Source organism: Ceratotherium simum, chromosome 2 (assembly GCF_057802395.1).
Source record: "Ceratotherium simum simum isolate JZ-2026a chromosome 2, ASM5780239v1, whole genome shotgun sequence".
Lineage (NCBI taxonomy): Eukaryota > Metazoa > Chordata > Mammalia > Perissodactyla > Rhinocerotidae > Ceratotherium > Ceratotherium simum.
The window spans coordinates 53,629,899-53,649,681 of NC_141901.1; the positions used below are offsets into that span (position 1 = coordinate 53,629,899).

Genomic DNA, 19,783 nt, shown 5'->3' on the forward strand with positions numbered 1-19,783 from the left:
AGCTGCTACTGGGCTCAGATCCGCTCTCTTAGCACCCAGGTTAGCAGTCAAGAGGGTGAAGTTGATTTCTGCTGCTTTCTGGACAGCAGTGACCTCTCCAGCACCTGGAAGCTCATTACCAGTCAGGGGCCCTAAGTCTGCCTCCCGTGACAGTGGGTGAAGATGAAAGCAATAACATACTGGCTGTTCTGCAGCCCCTGGTCACCCCTGGTTTTATTAAAGCCAAAGTCTCAAACATCCCAATGAGGGTAAAGACTGGCAGGGCACACAGGATCTGGGGCTGAAACCTCCTGAGAAATGGGGTGGTGCAGAGAGAGGGCCTGGTGAGGCTACCCATGGGGCTGAGCTGGGGTCCAGCTTCCCAGAGAGGAAGGTGGCTACCAGGAGATGTTGACTCTCTGTTTGCTTAGTCCCCATCTCTCTATTTACTCAAAAGTAACCTATTTATTTTCCTATATCAAATCACCCAGTTCTTGCTGCCTGGGTGTGCTGAGGAACAATATCCCCTATGATCCATTGAGCCAAGAGCAGCCAACTTACTGTCAGGCCCAGTGAGGCCCACTCACCCACAGCAGAGGATCCTGGGACCGGGCTTTGGGCCCCTTGGCTCCTATTTCCTCTCTGCCTCCAGGTTATGGTGGGATCTTGGCCCACTCCCTTTGCCCATCTGGGCCCAGTGATTGAGGGTGGAGTTCTCTGTTGAGTGCAAGGACCAGGGTGGGAGTGGAGGGTTCCATACCATGCTGCAGACTCAGCACCCTGCATGCCCCCAAGCTGCCACAGTCTTATCAAGAAAGGGCACCCATGCAGAAAAGGGGGGGGGCCTGCTGGGTAAGGGCTCGCCTGGAGGGAGCCATCCTTGAGAGCAGTTCATAGAGCCCCAGCTGATTCCCTTTACCCTGAGGTACCCCCACATGCCCAGGCAAGTCTCCCAAGTCCGTAAACAAATCAACTCAGACTCCCCCAGACAAGACAGCCTTTGAAGGCTCCACTCTGCATCTGTGGGGTGGCAGTGGTGGGGAAACCATGACCGCAGCCTTTGTTCACTCCCTCTCAGAGTGGCCCGAGGAGCTTCCAGGTTCCTTCCCAGGGTCCTGACTTGACTGTAACACTGATATTGAGAACCACTCCTTTGAGGGTTCTTCTGGCTAAAATGTCACCATCCATTTCTGTGGGTATTTGTGTAGCTCCTCTTGCACTATTGGGCACCTCCGAAGCACAAGTAGGTGTAAGACAAGCCCCTGCTCCCAAGGGGCCTCCAGTCACCAGACCCTAGTGGGAGGCATAGCTGCAGCGCAGGGGGCCTTGGTAACACCTGTGAGTGGCTCAGGGGCAGAAAGCACTGCGGGGACTAAGGGGAGAGATGCTCTCTGCGTGAGGATCCCTTGGTGAGGATCCCCACGAGGGACGTGGCCCTGGGCCCTCCAAGATGCATGGGATTGTCCAAGCAAAGATAAGAAGAAGAGGCATTTTGGCAAAAGGGACCAAAGATATACCAGCCATGTGGAGCAGAGGGTTGGCATAGAGAAACAGAGAGAAATAATCAGGTGAGGAGATAAGACAGGACCCAGTTGTTGAGGATCCTGAATGCAAGTTAAGAAATGGGCCGAACTAGGGGAGCCCCTGAAGATGTTTGAGCAGCCGCACTGATCTCTGAAAGTCTGGCACCAGAGGACGAAACTGACCTGTGAAAGTCTGGCACCAGAGGACGAACTGACCTGTGAAAGTCTGGCACCAGAGGACGAACTGATCTGTGAAAGTCTGGCACCAGCACACTCACTGGTCATGCAACCTTGGACATGTTACTTAACTTCATGAAACAGTCATTTTCTCCTGTTTGCAATGGGGATAATAAGAGCACCTACCTCGCAGGGCCATGGTAAGACTCACTGAGATAATTTAGCCAAGGACTTGGCACATGGTGAGTGTGTGATAGTGTTAGTTCTTATTGCTGTTATTGAGTCTGCTATTCTCTCACTTTGGGCAGGATCGAACCTTGGAAGGTTATGAGGGAAATAAAGGGAGCTGGGGGATCTCCTTGTACCTCAGTGCCTCTGTCAGAGATGGAGCATTCAGCCCTGAGTACTGCTGACCTGATCCCTGTCGCATGAGGGGACAGTCACACTCCCACAACATCATGTCGCAGGGCTGTTTCCTGTGTCTCCCTCCCTGGACTAGGGGACTGGGGAGACAGGAGACGCACCTGAGGGAGGGGGGGTCCTGGTACCTTCTTTTAACTGGTTACACCCCACTAGACTGTGTGCATGTTGAAGGGGGGACTGTGTACTCTCCACAAGCGTGGTGCCTTTAGCAGGTTCTCAGTAAATATGAACAGATGAAAAAATGGATGAAGCTGTGGTCCAAGGTCTTGAGGAGCCAGGTCACCTTCAGATGCTCCCTAGGTGAGCTGGAAGGGTGCTGCTCTCCTAAGAGTCGGAGTCCAGATGTGTCTTCCGCCAGCTGTGTAAGCCTGGGCAGGGCTTTAAAACAGTTTAAACACTGAGTTCTTCGTCTGTGAGATGGAGAGAATAATGACAATAATCCCTGCCTCACAGAATTGCTGTGAGCCTCAAAGGTGGAAATGCTGTTCGAGGAAGAGCTTCCAGGAGCACAGGAGCTCACAGGTGTTGCTCTCAGCTCACTGGCTCTGTGGAGCCCCAGGGTTCTGTGTGCTGGAGTGGGTGGCTGCCTCTACAGGGTGTCCAGCTCTGGCCACAGCCAGGCCCTCTCCTGCGGAGCTGGGAGGATTCACCTTCTGCCACTCCTTGGGTTTGACTGGGGTCTGGGGTAGGGGGTAAAAAAAGACAATCTTGGGTTAGAGAAAGGGCGGATATCAGTGCCATCTAGAGGAGAGCATTGGGACCACATGCTCTGGGAGGGTAGGGAGGTCTTGGATTTTTCTCCAGGTGGGGCAAAGTATCAGGGGTCCCTAGGAGTCCCCAGTCAAGATTGGTTCTTTGTGAGGAAAAGGGACAAAAACCTTGGTGTCACCCTTGACTGCTCTCTTCCTCAGAAGTCAGCTCCTCAGGGGGGCCTTCCCTGGCCAGCCTGTCTACAATTTCAACCACTATGCCTCCCCCACGAGTATTTCATATCCCCTTCCCCTGCCTTATTTTTTGCTGCTTGGTACTTTTTACTAAATTATTTACTTCTTTTCTTGTCCTTTGCCCTAGTAAAATGTAAGCTCCACGAAGGCGAGATTTTTGTCTATTTGTTCTTTTCCGTATCTCCAGCACCCAGAGGAACTCCTAGCACAGGGCAGGTGCTCACTTAATATTTGTTGACTGACTGACAACAAATGAATGAATGGCCCCATCTGAAATCAGAGCCACCCCAGCCCCTGACCTCCTCCTCCTCCACTCTGGGCCTGGGAGCCCTAAGAGGAGAAACATCTCCATGTCTTGGAGCCCTAAGCCAGCCTCAGAGCCTGAGGGGGAGGTTACACAGTGACAGCACCCTCTTTCTTCAGGTGGGGAGCGGGAGGAGGATGCAGTCTGGCAAGGTGCTATTTAATTCAACAGATGGACGTGCTTACCATCTTTGACATTTTCCTATGCCCTGTTGCTCAGGAACCTCCTAGGATTAGGATCCCTGGCCATGATGCTTCTAGGGGCAGGAGAGGCAGCAGAGTGTGTGCTCTGTGCTGCAGTCAATTTTGAAGAATGTCCTGAGCAGGGTCACGGTTCCTTGTGCCTCCCTGCTGAGGCCTGGAAGTTGGAGTGCTAGGTGTGTTTCGGGAGAGGCAAGGAAGCTGCCAAGGCAGAGAGACTGATGAAGAATGACTGAGCTGAGGGCTGGAAGCAGATCTGCTGGGAGAGGGGACACGTGATGGCCAGAGTGTGTCTTGTACAGGACACACTCATGACCACAGGCCAGGTGGGGCCAGAAGTCAGGGGGACCAGTGACTGAGAAGGATGAGCTGGAGGAGAACAGGGCTGGGCCCCAAAGGGGCTGGTGGTCCGGAGGCTACAGCCAAGGGGTGCATGGAGGCAGGTCAGGCCATAGCAGGAGGGTGAGGACCAGGACCAGAGACTGCTCAGAGCTGAGAGGGAACATTGAAGGGGACAAATTCTGCTGCAGAGGCAATATTGTCACCACTGCCTTTTATACCCACTTAGTCCCAGCATGGAGGCCAGACCCTCCAGTCTTAAAGACAAGGCACTCTGCCTCAAAGAGCCTTCTCCTGGGCCTCGCAGCATGGGGAGCCGTGTGCCCCTCATCTGCCCTCTTGTCTGCTTCTTTGCAGGAAAGCGTGGATTTGGGAGAGATCATGTTCTCCCTCTGCTACCTGCCCACAGCGGGCAGGCTCACCCTCACCGTGATCAAATGTCGGAACCTCAAGGCGATGGACATCACAGGCTATTCAGGTACCTCTCTCACCCAAGTGGGCTGCCACGTGGCCTCCCAGCAGCCCAGACATTAGGATCTGGAAAGATGTTCAGAGAGAAGGGGAAAGAATTGTCAGTATTCTGGGAATAGAAGCCCCAGCTCTGGAGGCAAACTGCCTGGATTCGAATTCCAGTTCTGCTACTTCCTTGCTGTGTACTGCTTTGGTTTCCTAATCTGAAAAAATAGCTTACACAGGTTGCTTTAAAGATAAATGAGTTAATTCATGTAAATGCTTAGAATTGTGCCAGACACATCTTGAGCACTCAGTAGATATCAGCCATTACTATCATTCTTTCTCTTAGAGGAGGGAGAGATGAAGAGGTAAATATATAGGAGAAAAAAATGAAGGAAAATCTTTCTAGTTTATGTGAGGCCCCGGGAGTCCCAAGGATTCTGTCGAATTGGAGCGTGTAAGTGTTTGTAGATGCACACGGCCCTGCAGCAGCCCTGCAGACTGAGGCGAAGGAGCAGAGCCCCTGAAAAGGACAGTGTGTTTGTCTTGGAGTTTGTCCCGCAGGGGCCCTGCCTCAGCCTCCACACCTGGAGAGCTGCAGGTACAGCAGGGGAAGTAAGTCCTATTCCAGCAAAACGGAAGTGCTGGTTTGGGGGCAGTTGCAGAGACTGCAGGCTGGACATGGTGTCAGAAGTTTAATCCTTTTCCACAATTCTTCATATCGTTGTTGGAGAAGGTATTTGAGTTTCAATGTAACAGAGGAGTAGCTTGAACCTCCTTCCCCACGTCACCTCACATTAGCCCAAGACGTGAAATGGGTTGAAGCCTCCTAAAGAGCAAGCACACAGACTGTCTGGGCCACAGTCAGAGTAGCAAATGGAGGAAAAGGCCTGGTTTGTTTCTCTAGACACCCGCCCAAGAGGCTTTTCTGATGATTCAGATTACAGATGTAAAACCACTCCAGAGGTGCCTCTGAACTTGGATAGGAATATATGGAAGATTTTTCCTTTTATTCATTAATCATTTCCTGGAAAACTCCTTACTATAATCACAAGGAGAAGGTCAAATACCGTATGATTTCCTTCATTAAGTAGTAGATAATAACAACAATAAACAAACACATAGGGATAGAGATCGGCTTGGTGGTTACCAGAGGGGAAGGGGGGAGGGAGGAGGGTGAAAGGGATAATTCGGCACATGTGTGTGGTGATGGGTTGTAATTAGTATTTGGGTGGTGAACATGATGTAATCTATGCAGAAATAGAAGTATAATGATGTACACCTGAAATTTTTACAATGTTATAAACCAATGTTACTGCAATAAACAAAAAATTAAAAATAAAATAAAGACAATGAGACCAAAAAAAAAAAAAATCACAGTTGCCGTAAAGAGGTGATGGTCCAGCGGAAAACATATGGGCCCAGGTGCAACCTGGTGCAGTTAGAAGATGCAGTATTAGGCCTTGAAAAATGAGGTTTCAGGAAAAGGTGGTCGGGAAGCGCTGAAGTAACGTGTATTTGTTGCAGTTTTGAATCCCTCGGAGCCTCTGCTCCCAGCTCCCACTGTCTCTGCTGCACTCACGCCTTCCAGGCCAAAAACTCCCCCAGAGAGCCCCCACCCTAATGCCTCTCCTTCCACGGCAGCTACCACCACACATGGGGACACGGTGGAGAGCTTAAAGAACCCCTCTGATCCATGCAAAGCTCTTAGGCAGCATCAAGTCAGCTTCCTCCCAAAATATAGCCAACGTAGATTTCATTTTAATATCAAAATAAGTGAGTGCCAGGGATGGAAATTCACTGAGGACTCTTAGGCTGCTGAGGGAAATAGGATTTTGCTGCCCAAGTCCCCACACTATCTTCTATGGTGTAATTAAATTGATGTGCTAGAGAGACCGTATGGCAAAGCCACTGAGGTAATCATAAAGTCCGTTCCACATCAGAGCGTTGGGGGTGAGAGATATTTCTCTTGCTAAGTCCTAACCTCCCTCTCACAATTGCCCGTCTGTTCTACCTGGGTTTGGAATCTGGTGTTAAATCTCAGCTTGATTCTGAAAATTCAGGGGTCCTCTTTCTGTCAGGGATTTCTGTCTCTTTTGTTCACTGATGTGAGTGTCTGGAACAGTGTGTGGAACACAATAAGCACTGAATAAATATGTATTGAATGGATGAATTTACAGCATGAGGAACCTTGTCAGGGGGTGATGCAGTGGGGGCATGCCTGCCAGGGGCCTGTCAAACTAGATCTTCTGTTTCTGAGGATGAGTTTGAGGTTGCCTTCCACCCAGACTGCTTTGATGTTGAACTAAACTGGAGAGTGAATGGAGCTTATTAATTGCCTGTTCTTGATTTATATGACATTCACCTCTAAAACCAAGGATCTTCCTATTCTCCTTGATCTAAACTAGTCGTGAATCAATTCTCTGAGCCTATCTACTAGAACAATGACAACAAAAATGGTACAAAATAATAATAAGGATCAGTATGCCACAAAGGGTGATGAGTGAGGAACTCACCCATCTCTGGCATATCTGGTCTGTACTGCTTTGAGTCTAGTGGTTAAAAATGTAAACTTTGGAGCCAGACCCCATCTTCAAATCTTAGGCAAGTTTCTTAATCTCTCTAACCTCAATTTCCCTATGTATAAAATGGGAATGATGACAATAAATATTTTATATGGTTGATGTGAAGTTTAAATGACGTGATGTATGTAAATCTCTCAGCACAGTGTCTGGCACACACCAAACGCTAAATTATGATGGCTCTTGTGACAATGAGGCTGAAATATGCTGCTGGTCTTTGTGCCGCCTCCTCCAGCTGCATAGAATATCATAGGCTGTTAGAGAAGAAAGGACCTCAAAGGTGAGGTCCTTTCTTCTCTAACAGCCTATGATATTCTATGCTGGAGCCAGCATTCCACTAGAAGCCACAAATTTTTGCCCTAGGGAACAGTCATCTCTCGCTTAGCCTCTTGGACGCTGGTGAGATTGTTGGTTCCTTCAAGAGAAACACATCCACTGAATTTTGCAAATTGGATCTGTCTCGTAGCAGTGAATAGGGTTGGGGAAGGGAGCTGAGAGTCTCCCAGTCAGTAACAAGGCATTTGTCTAGTGGCCCATGGGACAGGTGGCTCTGCCGTATTTTTCCAAGCCTGGTGACATGGAAATTTGGTCTGCTGTGGGAGTGTGTAGAAATAGGTATGGCAGGGGATGAGGCAGCACATGAGCAGCCTCAAGCCTGAAGACACTTTTCAAAGCAATGTACACCCTTAAGGAGTTTAGGAGTTGCCGTGTTACTGACAGGTCTTGGAGCTGGCTTTCTCACCTGTCTGCTCGCGCCTGAACACTGTCCTAGGCACATCCACAGGGAATGGAGCCTGTGGAAACCAAAAAGCTGTCTCATAGCGGTTCTCAGAGCCCCTCCTTCCTTTTTATTGAAAATCTCCCTGAGATAGGGCCCTTTCAAATGGGTAGTCCGAGACAGCTGGTTGATTAAGCACCTCATGGTCTCCCCAGTTCCTCCATAAACCCAAGTGTCCCCACGGTTAAGGCACAGCTACCGCTGTCACATTGGTTAGTCAGTGGTTCATTTGGGTGTCTACAGAAATGCCTTTAAGGCTTGGAGTTTCTGACCAGGTGTCACAGTACTTTCTAGCTTCCCCATAGCTGTGTGCCTTATCTGCCACCCGAACGATGCCCAGGGAGCGTGAGGGGCTGGTGGGTGTTCTGGTGCCCGGGAGATAGAACCACATGCCTGCGAATCAAGGAGCCGAGTGCAACGGCTTGGCCCACACCTCCTGACAGATTCACATGAGCCCTGGCTTCTAGGCAAGAAGGTGTCTCAGCACATCAGTGTCTCAAAAGCTGTTATTACCTGTGAGTTGCCCTCTCGTTTCTTGAGCTGTGCAGCATAAATAACAATTATGATGGTGACCGAGACACCTGTGCTATGAGATACAATAGGTGTCACTTCACTCGGAAGAGTAGAAAATTTCAGGGTGGAAAGATGACCGTGAAATACCTATTCAGAAAACTAAAGAAGAGACAATGATGGGAGGCTCATGGATGTTCAGTAAAAAGACATCTCCTCGTGGGATGGAAAGAATCCAAGATCCCACTGAGAAGTGAAATATCAGCTGGCTGCCCTGAATCTCAGGAGGCTGCCTCACTCACTTCCCCAGCCACAGCTCCCCTCTTCCTCCACTGCCCAGAAGTGGGCAGGAAATGGCTTCCTGGGAAGCAGAGAGCAGGGTCACTACACCCCTTCTTGATGCCAGGTGGAAATGAGCTTGTTGGGACAATGGGACCCATAATCCTTTTGTCAGGTGGGAAGGACACGAACAGCATTGTGATTGTCGCTGTTCATTTACTCTGACATGTTGCTACTCCTTGGGCGTCATTGAGTTCTATTTTTACCTCCCTTATCCTTTGGTTAATAATGCTGTCAGAACCCCCCAGAGAAAAGGACTCCAAGTAGGTGAAAGAAATAGAGTGCCTTGGGCCGGCCCCGTGGCTTGGCGGTTAAGTGCACGCGCTCCGCTACTGGCAGCCTGGGTTCGGATCCCGGGCGCGCACCGACGCACCGCTTCTCCAGCCGTGCTGAGGCCACGTCCCACATACAGCAACTAGAAGGATGTGCAACTATGACATACAACTATCTACTGGGGGGCTTTGAGGAAAAAAAAAAAGGTGGAGGATTGGCAATGGATGTTAGCTCAGAGCCAGTCTTCCTCAGCAAAAAGAGGAGGATTAGCAAGGATGTTAACTCAGGGCTGATCTTCCTTACAAAAAAAAAAAAAAAAGAAATAGAGTGCCTTTGTTCAGCCTCACCACCCTTTGGAGCCAGCCGGCCACCATGAGCTGAGATTTAGGGCTGTGAACTGCATACTCACGGGCAAGTGTCCTGTCGGATTTGGGGCCAGCTTCTCCATTAGTGAGAGTCCATTAAGCGCTCTCTCAAGAATCCTGAGGTCGCTAAGACTCTGTGTTTATTAAGCGTGAAGTGTCCTGAGAGACAGGTGTGCTACATAAATACAAGGTAGTTTAATTATTTTAACAACCCACTGATACCATCTGATGAGCAACAGTAGGCCTGGGGCTTCCATCCTTCTGTTGCAAATGATGTTTCAGGACATCTGTTTAACATGCTCCCTTCCCTTCCCACCACCCCCATTGGCACAGACCCATACGTCAAAGTGTCCCTGCTTTGTGACGGGCGGAGACTAAAGAAGAAGAAAACAACCATAAAGAAGAACACTCTCAATCCTGTCTACAATGAAGCCATCATCTTTGACATTCCCCCAGAGAACATGGATCAAGTCAGCTTGCTCATCTCAGTTATGGATTATGATCGGTAAGCGTAGGTCCCAGAGGGACATGATTCCCTGCCTCTACCCCCACTCCAACGCAGCACACGGCTCCTTGACCTTGAGCTTGTCATTCATGGCTCAGGCACCCGGTGGCCTCAAATCTGGCTACACCCAAAATGAGTATGGAGTTTGAGGAAGAGCATGGATTTCCCCAAGGGGAAGCTTAAGCTTCGCTTCCCAGCTGCCCCATTTCCATCAGGGCAGCTCCACGCATCAGTTTCCTGACTTCATCCCTGACTATTCCTGTTCCTCCATCTGGCACTGAGTCCTATCATCTGTCCTTTAAAATGCCTCTCTATCCTCTCCATTTCTGCTGCTGCTACCACTTCTGCTCGGGGATGGCTATGCAGCTGCCTAGCTGATCCCTGCCTGCATCACTCCCTAGCTCAATCCAACCGAATACTAAAGGCACACCTTCCTAAAAGATCACTTTCTTCCTGGGCCTGCCCTTCTCAGGAACCATCAATGGCTCCTATTGTCCAGGCTTTTCCCCTGGACTCTCAAGGCCTCCTATAGTATGGACCCGGCATATCCATCCAACTTGATTTTTCCTTCCTTGGATATATTTCTTCTCTTCTCCTTATCCATATCCTGCTCTTCCATCAAGGCTGGCTCAAAAATATTTCCCAACTAGTCTAGCTGTAATGACTCCTCTCTCCAGTTGTCAGCGTAGCTGAAGAAGAAAGAAACCATGCAGTAAAGCCTCAATCCAAGATTTTTATCATAAGTTCTCGGGCATAGTAGGTGCTCGGTGAACATATTTGAGTGATGATTGATGTTCTTGCTGAGTGAATAAATCACATCCCAGCTGCTGGGGGTATGAAGAGGTGGTACTCAGAGCAAGTTGATTTATTGCCAAATGCTGATGTCTTGAGGGAGAGTGTGCTGTGCTAGCCGAATCAGATAATGGAAGAGACTTGAACTCTCCCACTCCCCAAAGTCAGACCGTCTGCCCACCATTTCCTGAGATTCCAAACAAGTTTACAACCTTTTGCTTATCTGTCTGTGTCCAATGTCCACCCAAGGAGGCTGTGCAAAGTGTCACTGCCTCTGGCACCTTCTGGCCCTGCCAAGCATCTATTTTCAGAGCTCAGCGTTCTGAGTTAGACCTGCTGGGCAGAGTCCCAGACCTTGGGGCCTCTCTTTCTGAGAGCATGTCTGGTCTCCAACGCTGGGCCCTTTGTTTCTCCCTCAGAGTGGGCCACAATGAGATCATTGGTGTCTGTCGTGTGGGGATCAGCGCCGAGGGCCTGGGCAGGGACCACTGGAACGAGATGCTGGCATACCCGCGGAAGCCCATCGCACACTGGCACTCCTTGGTGGAGGTAAAGAAATCCTTCAAAGAGGTGGGTGAGGTTGCGCTTGGCCATTGGCATGTTTGCTGCATGGCAGCTCGGGCTGGAGAATGGCAGTCGGCTGCTGCAAGACCTCGCCTTCATGAGTCCTTCCCGGGGGGGTGTGGGGACCATGTGCTTCTCCCCCACTGTGTAACAGGCAGGAAGGAAATGGAGGAAGATGGTGGGAAGCTGCCTGACAAAAAGTCTCTGATGTTGAGCATATCGAAAGCGACACTGAGTTCTAAATAGAAAATAAAAACTTGGAGGAAGCCTTCCCAGCAGCTCCACCGTACCAGGCCCAGAATGCTTTCATAAGGGCCCTGGGCCAACCCAGTCCTTTAGGAGAAAGCCCCATGGGGGTGAGATCAGAACTTAGCAAGAAATTCTACTCCTATCAAAGCAGTAAGTTCCCTGAGGCTCTAACCAGGCCGTCCCATGGCAGTTTTCTCTGAGCAGTTGGGTATCGCCAGAGACCAGATCCTGCTCTCAGGAGCATGGTTACTCCTCCTTGTTGGAGAAGAGAGTACAGCTTCGGGTGTCACACTTTCTGGCCGAGTCCTAACCGAGATGTGATGGACAGAGCACTGCCTGGGAGTCCAGAGACTTGGGCTCCAACCTTGGCCCCTCCCAACTGCTGTATAATCTTGAGCCAGTCATTTCTCTCTCAGCTGCAAGGAAAATGTCCCTTCCAATGATATTTACAGTCTGCCCCACCTCCACGGGGCCCACCAATTTAAGATCCTGTGATTTATCACCCCAGGCCTGCTTATTCTCAAATGGGTTGGGGAGTGGGGGTGACCAGACGAGCTTTAAACTTCATTTTGAGTATCTCATACCCCAATCTGCATCCTAGAAAGCTGGGTGATCATTCGCTCATCTTAACAGGCTTCAAGCCCAGTAAGTTTAGAGAACTGGATAAAATTGGGAAATCTACTAATAAAAAATATAGCTTTAACCCTTATACCACATGGCCCCTCGGCTTAAAAGCAGAGTCACCTTAAACAGAGTAATTGCCTCTCCACACTGTGTGACACAGAAAACATGTGGGCAGCAAACCTGGAGGACCTACTGGTTCCTTCCCTTCTCAGGGTGGGCAAGCCTGTTTCCACCTGTTTCCAGCAGTGTGAGGGGTCTCAAGAGAGACTGAGAGCTGAGGGGATTGGACACGTGGAATCTTGTGGGAGATAGAGGCCTCTGGGGAGCCAGGCTAGTGGATTTACCTCCCCAAGTAGGCATGTACTTTGCAAAGCCCCTGCCCTGCGGCCTTTGAGGCCAGCATGGAGGAGTTAGGCAAAGACATGGTTCCTGCCCATCTGAGGCCTCACGTTTCTCTCGTGGTGGCCTTGATTTGACCACAGCTGTGGAGCTCTTATGAGTGAGGCCAGTCCCTCAACTCTCTGCTCCTCTCTCCAGGGGACCCTCTGCCCCGTCTTTTCCAGAAGGCCTTCTCTGCAGGGTGTCGGTGAGGTACCCATGACCACTCTCCACCTACACAGGAGGCAGCTACTGAGCAGAACTCTAGCCAACCTGGTGACAACATTTGGCACCTCACGAATGCAGGGTTGATTCATCCCAGGGAGGGTGCCCTGCCCCCTCTCCTTTTTCAAATCCTTTGGAGATATCCAAGCATCGAATAAGTATACGAAAACGTTCAGGATGGTTTAGGGGCAGGGGCATGGAATGGGAGCTAAGAGACTTCTGATGGGCTGTGCAGCCTCAGGCAACTCACTGCCCCACTCTGGTCTTCAGTTTCCTGGTTGGTAAAATGAGGGAGTGGGCTCCTCCCAGGTCTACTTTTCTACGAAACTCTGACCCTAAATGATAGATGACTGGGCCAATGAGCCTGCGTCTTGCATCAGCTTTTTAATCTTAGAGCTGCAATAACCCATCTCAGTTACTGGGCTGGGCCTGTCCATGCAAACTGGGAGTGACTGACCAGCCTCGGCTGGAATTTGGGGCAGGGTGCCATGTAGCACGGAGGTGCTGGGACTCAGCCCCAGCATTACTCTCCGTGAAGAATACAACCTAATTAAGCCAAATAATTGATTCCGAGTCTTGTTTCTTTGAGAACTCCAACTCACTAGTCTAGACTACAAAAGAAAGAAAAAGTAGAATCAAGCCCTTGAAAATGAATATTTGATGAGATAGTAAAGGGAAAGTAACAGTATATGGAAAACGAAAAGAGAATAAATTGATTCCTATCCTTTGGGTTTACTTTTTTCTTGACCTCGTGTACCAAGCTCCCGGACGTGCCCCCTCCCCCACTCACTGCCCTACCGTTTTCTGCTCAGCTGATCATTTCTCTGTATGAAGAAGCTGAAAATGACATTCATCCTGGCCACTTAGGATTTCATCAGTACAAATTTGTAAGAATTTGTACCTACACTTTTAGCACCCACAGTTTAAGGACCTTTATAAAAATGCATCTGAAACCCCACGAGGCTAATATTAAGTAAGCCCTCGTTGTGGTCGCGTGATGCACTGGACTTGGACACTGGTCATCTCAATCATCCTCGGAGCTCACATCCTGCCTTCTTTTTGGTCCTGTTCTGGACATTGAGCAAGGATTTGCTCCTGGAACTTGTTTCTCCTATGTATATAATATGTAAAGAAATCTCATTCTCCAGCTCCCCAGAAGATAAATGGCATCATATCCGTAAAGTACTCTGCATTTATATTGCACCTTTCTTAGAGGAGTTTTAAGTGCTGTGATCATTCCTTTTTTATTAATGAGAACAGAGGGCACCATACTTGCTCACTTGTTTGGGGTTTTAAAATAAGGTTGAGGGGAACAAATTAACTGAAAAGGTCTTTTTCCCTGCTGGGATTTTTTCATGAATGAAAATTGATTAAGCCATAGCGAGCATCCTTCCCTGGCAGCGGCTGTGGCCCCTTCCCTCTCAGCACTCCTGCCCAGTGCTGCGTGTCATTGCTGTCGCCACACACAGAGCCCAGGTTTATCAGCGACCTTCTCCAAGGTGTTTTATTTTGAAGGGTCAAGTTCAGATCATCTGCCAGAGATTTTAGATCTCTGTTGGAATGTGACCCATTTCAGTACAATAAGATCTTACTGGAACACAGCCACCCTGGAACAATCATCTTCCTGTGTGCCGGGGACCAGGTCTCTGCTATTTCAGAGCCACTAGGATAAGCTTCCTGGAATCATTCACCTTCCCATTGTCCATGAACCCTGTCTCGTCCCTTTGTTTATCTTCATAGGAAAAATCAGGAGCTAGCAGAGGAATCAGTGTGCCTTCTTCATTTGTCCTGGATAAACAATTATGCTCTGTGTGACTTTGGGCAATTATATAAAGAAAAAGCCATACTCTGTTTAGCCATTTTGTTTTTTCTCCTCTAGACTGGCCCATCAATCAGATTAAGTGGCATACTTACCCAGGAGAGAAGCCAGTAATTACAATGTACCTTTTGCCAACATTAAAGGTTGTAACAGAACACGTAGAACTTCTAAAATAAAGGTCTGTTAAATGAAAGCATTAGTAATCATCTTATGTCACCTCCTGGTTAAGAAACACTTGAGTCAGAAGGCACAATGGGCTTGACAACCAGGCATTTATTTATCTAAAATATTTCACCAGGGAAACCCTCGGTTGTGATTTCATTCACGTGGATGCTGCAAGCAGAGAGACTGCCACCCGGAGTTAGGAGTAAGTACCTGGTATGGACCCAAAGAGGTTAGGCTGCTTATTACATTTGTGTCTCCTTCTTCCCCTATTGTTGCCAGATGCTAAGATGGCAGCAGGACGGAGTAAATAGCACTGAGTTGGGAGTCAGGAGACCTGGTTTTGGATCCTGGCTCTGCCCCTAGCTAGCTGTGTCTTGACTTCTCTGTGTCTTTGTTTTCTTATCTGCAAGAACGAGAGAGTTAGACTGGATGTTCTCCCAGGCCTGCCTCCAGCTCTGGCACACTAAGGTTGCTCAGGTCTAGGTCCCATAATAGGTCATCAATACCTGATTGTCCAGCCTTTGGTTAGTTGTCAAGATGTGCAAGTTGGCCTTACAGAGAGTACTAAGCGGCCATGAAGAACTGAGCCTGGGGAAGGATAACAGATGCTTTCCTTAGGACTAGCAGCCTGAAGGTGTTCGGTAGGTCTGGGTATCTCCTCAGTGACATGGGTTTCCCGTCTATTCCATAGGAGATGCTGGATGGCAAATGGTCTGTTCCTTAGGTGGCTCAGCTCTGTCTAGAAATGGCTGTGTTGAGGGGGGAACTGTGTGCTTCCCCATCCCACCCCCATACGTGCACAAATGCATAGTGCAACTCCTACTCAGCCCCATCACTCCACAGCCCTATCAGTCCCCTGAAGCTCATGAAAAGCAGAGGGGCTGCACTTCAGGTTCAGAAAGACCGTCTTGACCCCTATGTAAAGTCTCTCTGGGGCCTTGTCCTGCGGGCACCTAGGAGAGTATTGGGTCTCCTCAGCTCACAAAAAGAAGGGAGTGAGCAATGGACACTGACTCACTTTGAAGTCATACAGCTCCAGACAGGTCGAGAATATTCACAGGGTCAGATCTTTGCCCAGAAAACATTGGCCTAGCTATGACTGGCTGTTCAATTTAAAGAAGGGTGGAATGGCTTGAGCATGGGTCCATCCATCCTCAGCCCTCTCCTCACTCCATTATGCCTCATGACATCACCCACTTTCACAGAGGGTTAGAGTCAGGTTGAGAGGAAGGCAACCTGTGAGAGAAGAGCACTGAGGAAAACAAAGGTGGAGATGCCCCAAAGGGGAAGGGGTGGCTATCTCCTTGCACCTCCTACCTCCTCACAAGTTGGTTGTGAATGCCCATGGGAAGCATTAAGACTGAAGAAAAGAGCCCAAAGCTAAAGCAATATCAGGTTTTAGCTGTACTAACAGCTCCCAGACAAACTGCTAATAATTCATGATCGTGGGTTCTTGGCAGTAAGGGCATACTCTGCAGACTGCCTCTTTCACTGCTAACATAATCTGATTTTCAGTGTGAAAAATGGCTGAAGCCACTCGGAAATGGTCCAGTCATAGCACCTCATTAAAATACACACACACACACACGCAGAATCCACACAGTGAAGAAAGCTTTAATTATCTCTGCAGTATGTCTGTTTTAAAACTCAGGTATTCCAAACTAGAAGCTATAATGCTGTTTTCCTTATGTTTTTGCATGGCTGAGAGCAAAATTCAAGAAAGCTTACAAAAGCTGGGAAAGGTGAATTCAGTGCACGGGCCAGATAAATTTTGGAAGTGGAGATGTAAATTCCCTTGGCAATCAATAACTGGCTTTTTCTCCCCTCCGCAGTGGCAGGGCCGAGCTGCCAGCTTCGACAGCGAGAGCTCCTGCCCATCTCCGAAACCACCTCCGACACCATGAGCTGCACGGCCAAGTGACACGAACAGGACTCAGCAACGTTCTTTTTGCACTTGTTCAACCGTCTAAACACAGTATTGTGCAGTGGCAGCGGCAGCGGCAGCGCATCTCTCACTCCAGAGTCTTAACTGCTCCTGTGTAGGTCAAGGCCGAGACACTTGTCGTGTGGTCAGATCTGTCTTAGTCTTGTCTGTCTCCCAAGGTGATGTGTTTTGTGGTTTTCACTTTTTGTGGATCTGCTGTCAAGAAAAGAAGGGAAAAGAAGTAGGAAAAAAACGAAGAGTAGAGAGCCCAGGAGTTGGTTCTATAAAATACAATGTAAAATAGTCGTCTTTTCAGGGGAGGTGGTTTGAGTTTCTGAAATTTTGTGTCTCCACCAAGCTCCATAACCTGGAGAAGAAGGAAGGGAGATGGAGCGGTGGCTGCTTTTTCAGTGGCCTACAGGAATGGCGCAAATGGGTCGAAGAGCCTTTACCAGGCTGATTATGACTCTTTGAAGCTCTTCGCGGTTGTGATATTCTCCGAGATGTGGACTCCTGGTCCCATGTTGAAATCACAAGTGCTCTGTGGTGTCTGTGAACCTTCCGCTGGTCATGCCGGGCTCCTCTCTGCCATTCCTCGTGAACTGAAAATGTCTTAATTCCTCATGGAAACTTAGTCACTTTCTTTAGGATTGATTCTGCTGAAACTAAACATGCCATATGTTTTCTGGCGCACCACAGTTAATGACCACATTTGTTTGAAAATGGGATCTTTGTTCTCAAAAATAACCTTCATTGTAAAGAAAAGGGGGCACATTTGTTCGGGAATGATTTTTGTGTTATACATAGCTTTATAATTCCATGAAGTATCAAGCAGCAGAAAATGCCTAAACAGATCAAAGAAAAGCCTAGATAAAATGTTTTTTTCTCAATAGAGAGTTTTGAAATCCAAGTAATAGTTGGAGTCCATCTTTCTACGAAGAGTATCTTCTTGATTGAAACCAAGTCAGCTTAATCCTATTTCAGCCCCCTTGGCTCTGGGATGATATTGATCTTAAACTTTAGTTCTATAAGTTACTAAGTACTTCAGTGTGTGTTTGTTTCAGTGGTAGTGATGGGTTTCTTTCCTTTATATCTCTACCTTAGGCCAAATTCAGTTTAGAAAAAAAATGTTTAAACTGTTCTGTATTGTAATAGTACGTTTCTGTTCAGTTAATAGTGGCCTTCCCACCAACCCCCTATAACTAGGTTGATTTGCTCAAATCAGTTTGTATAGCCCTGGTAAATGTGTGGAGGTGAGTTTCCGTTTAAACTTGTGACTACATAATGTCAATTTCCAGAGCTGTGTGTGTGTGACTTGCCAGAGGTAAGTCTGCTGAAGAGCCCTTCTTTCAACAATGGAAGGTCAAGAACGTGAAAGCTATTCACACACCTTGTGTCTTATTCTTTATATATGGCACATGCTTTAGAAGCAGCAACTCAATAAAGTAACCTTCATTTTAAGCCAAGATATCAGGTTTCTCTGCTGATATAACTTTGGGTAGTATCTTCTAGTCCTAAAAATGACCAGACTGGGCATGAGGTAACAGGATATTGTGGCAAAAGAAGTTTTCAGCTTAGAAAAATAAATGTAGATGAACCCAATCTCTACCCTGTACTGAGCCTGAGGCTAGGGGCTAACGTGTCATTGGTAAAAAGATAAGTTTTCTCCCCCAATGTCTTGTGATTGATAGGCCTTCCAAGTCAGGCAGGCCTGCAGCTGGATGTTCTCTCTAGAGTAAGAAAAATCCCAAGGTCACGACAAGACTCCTGGCAGGCCATAAACTTCATTCTGTTTCTTGACTCTGGACTGACCCCATCAAGATGGCCATCTCATTGAGCAGATACTGTGAGTTCTGCAATTATGAAGGGGACGGTTGAGTTTCCTGGGTCATAAGGAGCCCAGAAATTAGTGCGAGGGGGTCCTTCCAGAGGTGAGCTCAAAATGAATGTCCAGCTGTCATCCTTAAACCTGTAGGCAGGGGAAGATGACCACTCTAACCTTTTGGAGAAGGGAGTGTGGTGGGCACGAATCATGGAAGTTATTGCTCTCAGATATTCCTCTTACGTCCAAGCAGCCATCTCACACAGTGAGCCTCCCGATGGTTTCGGAAAATCATTTCCTGAGGAGATGATGTTCAGCCCCCACCTCGCCCTAATCACCTGCTACCACTCCTGCTCCAGCAGTCTTGGTAAATTTCTACAGGCTCCAGAGCCCACCCCTAGCATTCTCAGGGGAGACTAGTCCTCAACCTGAAGCATGAATGAAACCTGAATGCCTGCCAACTTCATTATCTAGCCCAATATCTCTCCCCTACAGATGAGAATAAAATGAATTACAAGTTTCAGAATAAAATGAAATACAAGGTTGATTCATTTGTTAGCTTCCTCTGCCACAAGAAACCTTTTGGGTTGCTGTTGGGAGCTTTGCTGAAGTCACGATAACCCGGGCCTTTTGCCCATAGATTTTTTTTTTTGTTGGTTTGTTAAAATGCAGAGTTCCCTTCTCGTTTATTTAGCAGTGTTTCTGGGCTGCAAGATGCCTCTCCCCTCTCCACCCCTCACATACTCAGGATGTTAATTAATTGCATCATCATTTAAAAAATTATGTTGTTAATTTCTGCTTCATGTCTTCCCGCCCCTGTCACAGCCTGGAGTTTTTATTCAATTAAATCTCTGTCTCTTGCTCATTTCTCTTGTCATTGTATATCCCTGAGGTTTCGCAGTCAGCACACACACAGGACACTGCAAAGCTTTTATTTGTAATCTTTGTTTCACGTAGATAACCACTTCCCTTCAGTCAGAGGTACAGCAGAAGGGCTTGTTGGTTTTTTATTCTGCCCAAGGAAGACCTGCATACGGCATAAGGCTGGGCTTCACCTGTGTTTTGTCAGGCTTGTGGCTCAGAGAGCATTTGGTGCACAGGTCTCGGCTTTTTCCTCAGCTGTTCAGCTCAACAAGCAGCCTCTGCAGATGCTGAAGCTCCTCTAGGGAAGCAGGTCACACACTCGTATCTAGAAAGTGCGATGCTTTTGCCCACCAGGAGAGGAATGCTGCTAACTCTCGTAAAACATAGCTTGGCTGAAGGATGAGAAAATCCTATTGTAGACTCAAAAAACTTAAAAAGAACATTCTAACTTAATAGAGTATCCTCTCTGCTCACCCCTAGCTTTTAATTAATTTAGAAGGCAGCACATAGAGAGGAGAGTGGAAGGTAGCAACCGTTCTTGCACATCTGCATCTAAATTACTGGACTCCACAGTGAGACACCACCGAGGGAACTGAACTGCTGAGAGATGCACTCTGCTGCCTAAAGATGTAGCTTCCTCTTGCGTCTGCCTTCCCATCAGGT

The 19,783-nt window shown here is 48.2% G+C and overlaps 1 protein-coding gene across 1 annotated transcript; it reads left to right on the forward strand.

Moving 5' to 3' along the window:
• The first annotated feature begins 4,252 nt into the window (after window positions 1-4,252).
• On the forward strand, window positions 4,253-18,254 carry LOC101405035 (synaptotagmin-6). The gene is made up of 5 exons (XM_014779991.2): window positions 4,253-4,367; window positions 9,523-9,694; window positions 10,906-11,056; window positions 14,644-14,712; window positions 16,343-18,254. Exons 1-4 carry the CDS (start codon window positions 4,271-4,273, stop codon window positions 14,659-14,661), a joined length of 438 nt encoding a protein of 145 aa, XP_014635477.2. The 5' UTR covers window positions 4,253-4,270; the 3' UTR covers window positions 14,662-14,712; window positions 16,343-18,254.
• Window positions 18,255-19,783: the final 1,529 nt, after the last annotated feature.

Excerpts from the sequence above, each read along its gene's own strand:
- LOC101405035 (XM_014779991.2), top strand. The coding sequence starts at position 4,271 with ATGTTCTCCCTCTGCTACCTGCCCACAGCGGGCAGGCTCACCCTCACC. Across the intron at positions 4,368-9,522 it reads GGACATCACAGGCTATTCAG|ACCCATACGTCAAAGTGTCC; the intron begins GTACCTCTCTCA and ends CCATTGGCACAG. Across the intron at positions 9,695-10,905 it reads TCAGTTATGGATTATGATCG|AGTGGGCCACAATGAGATCA; the intron begins GTAAGCGTAGGT and ends TTTCTCCCTCAG.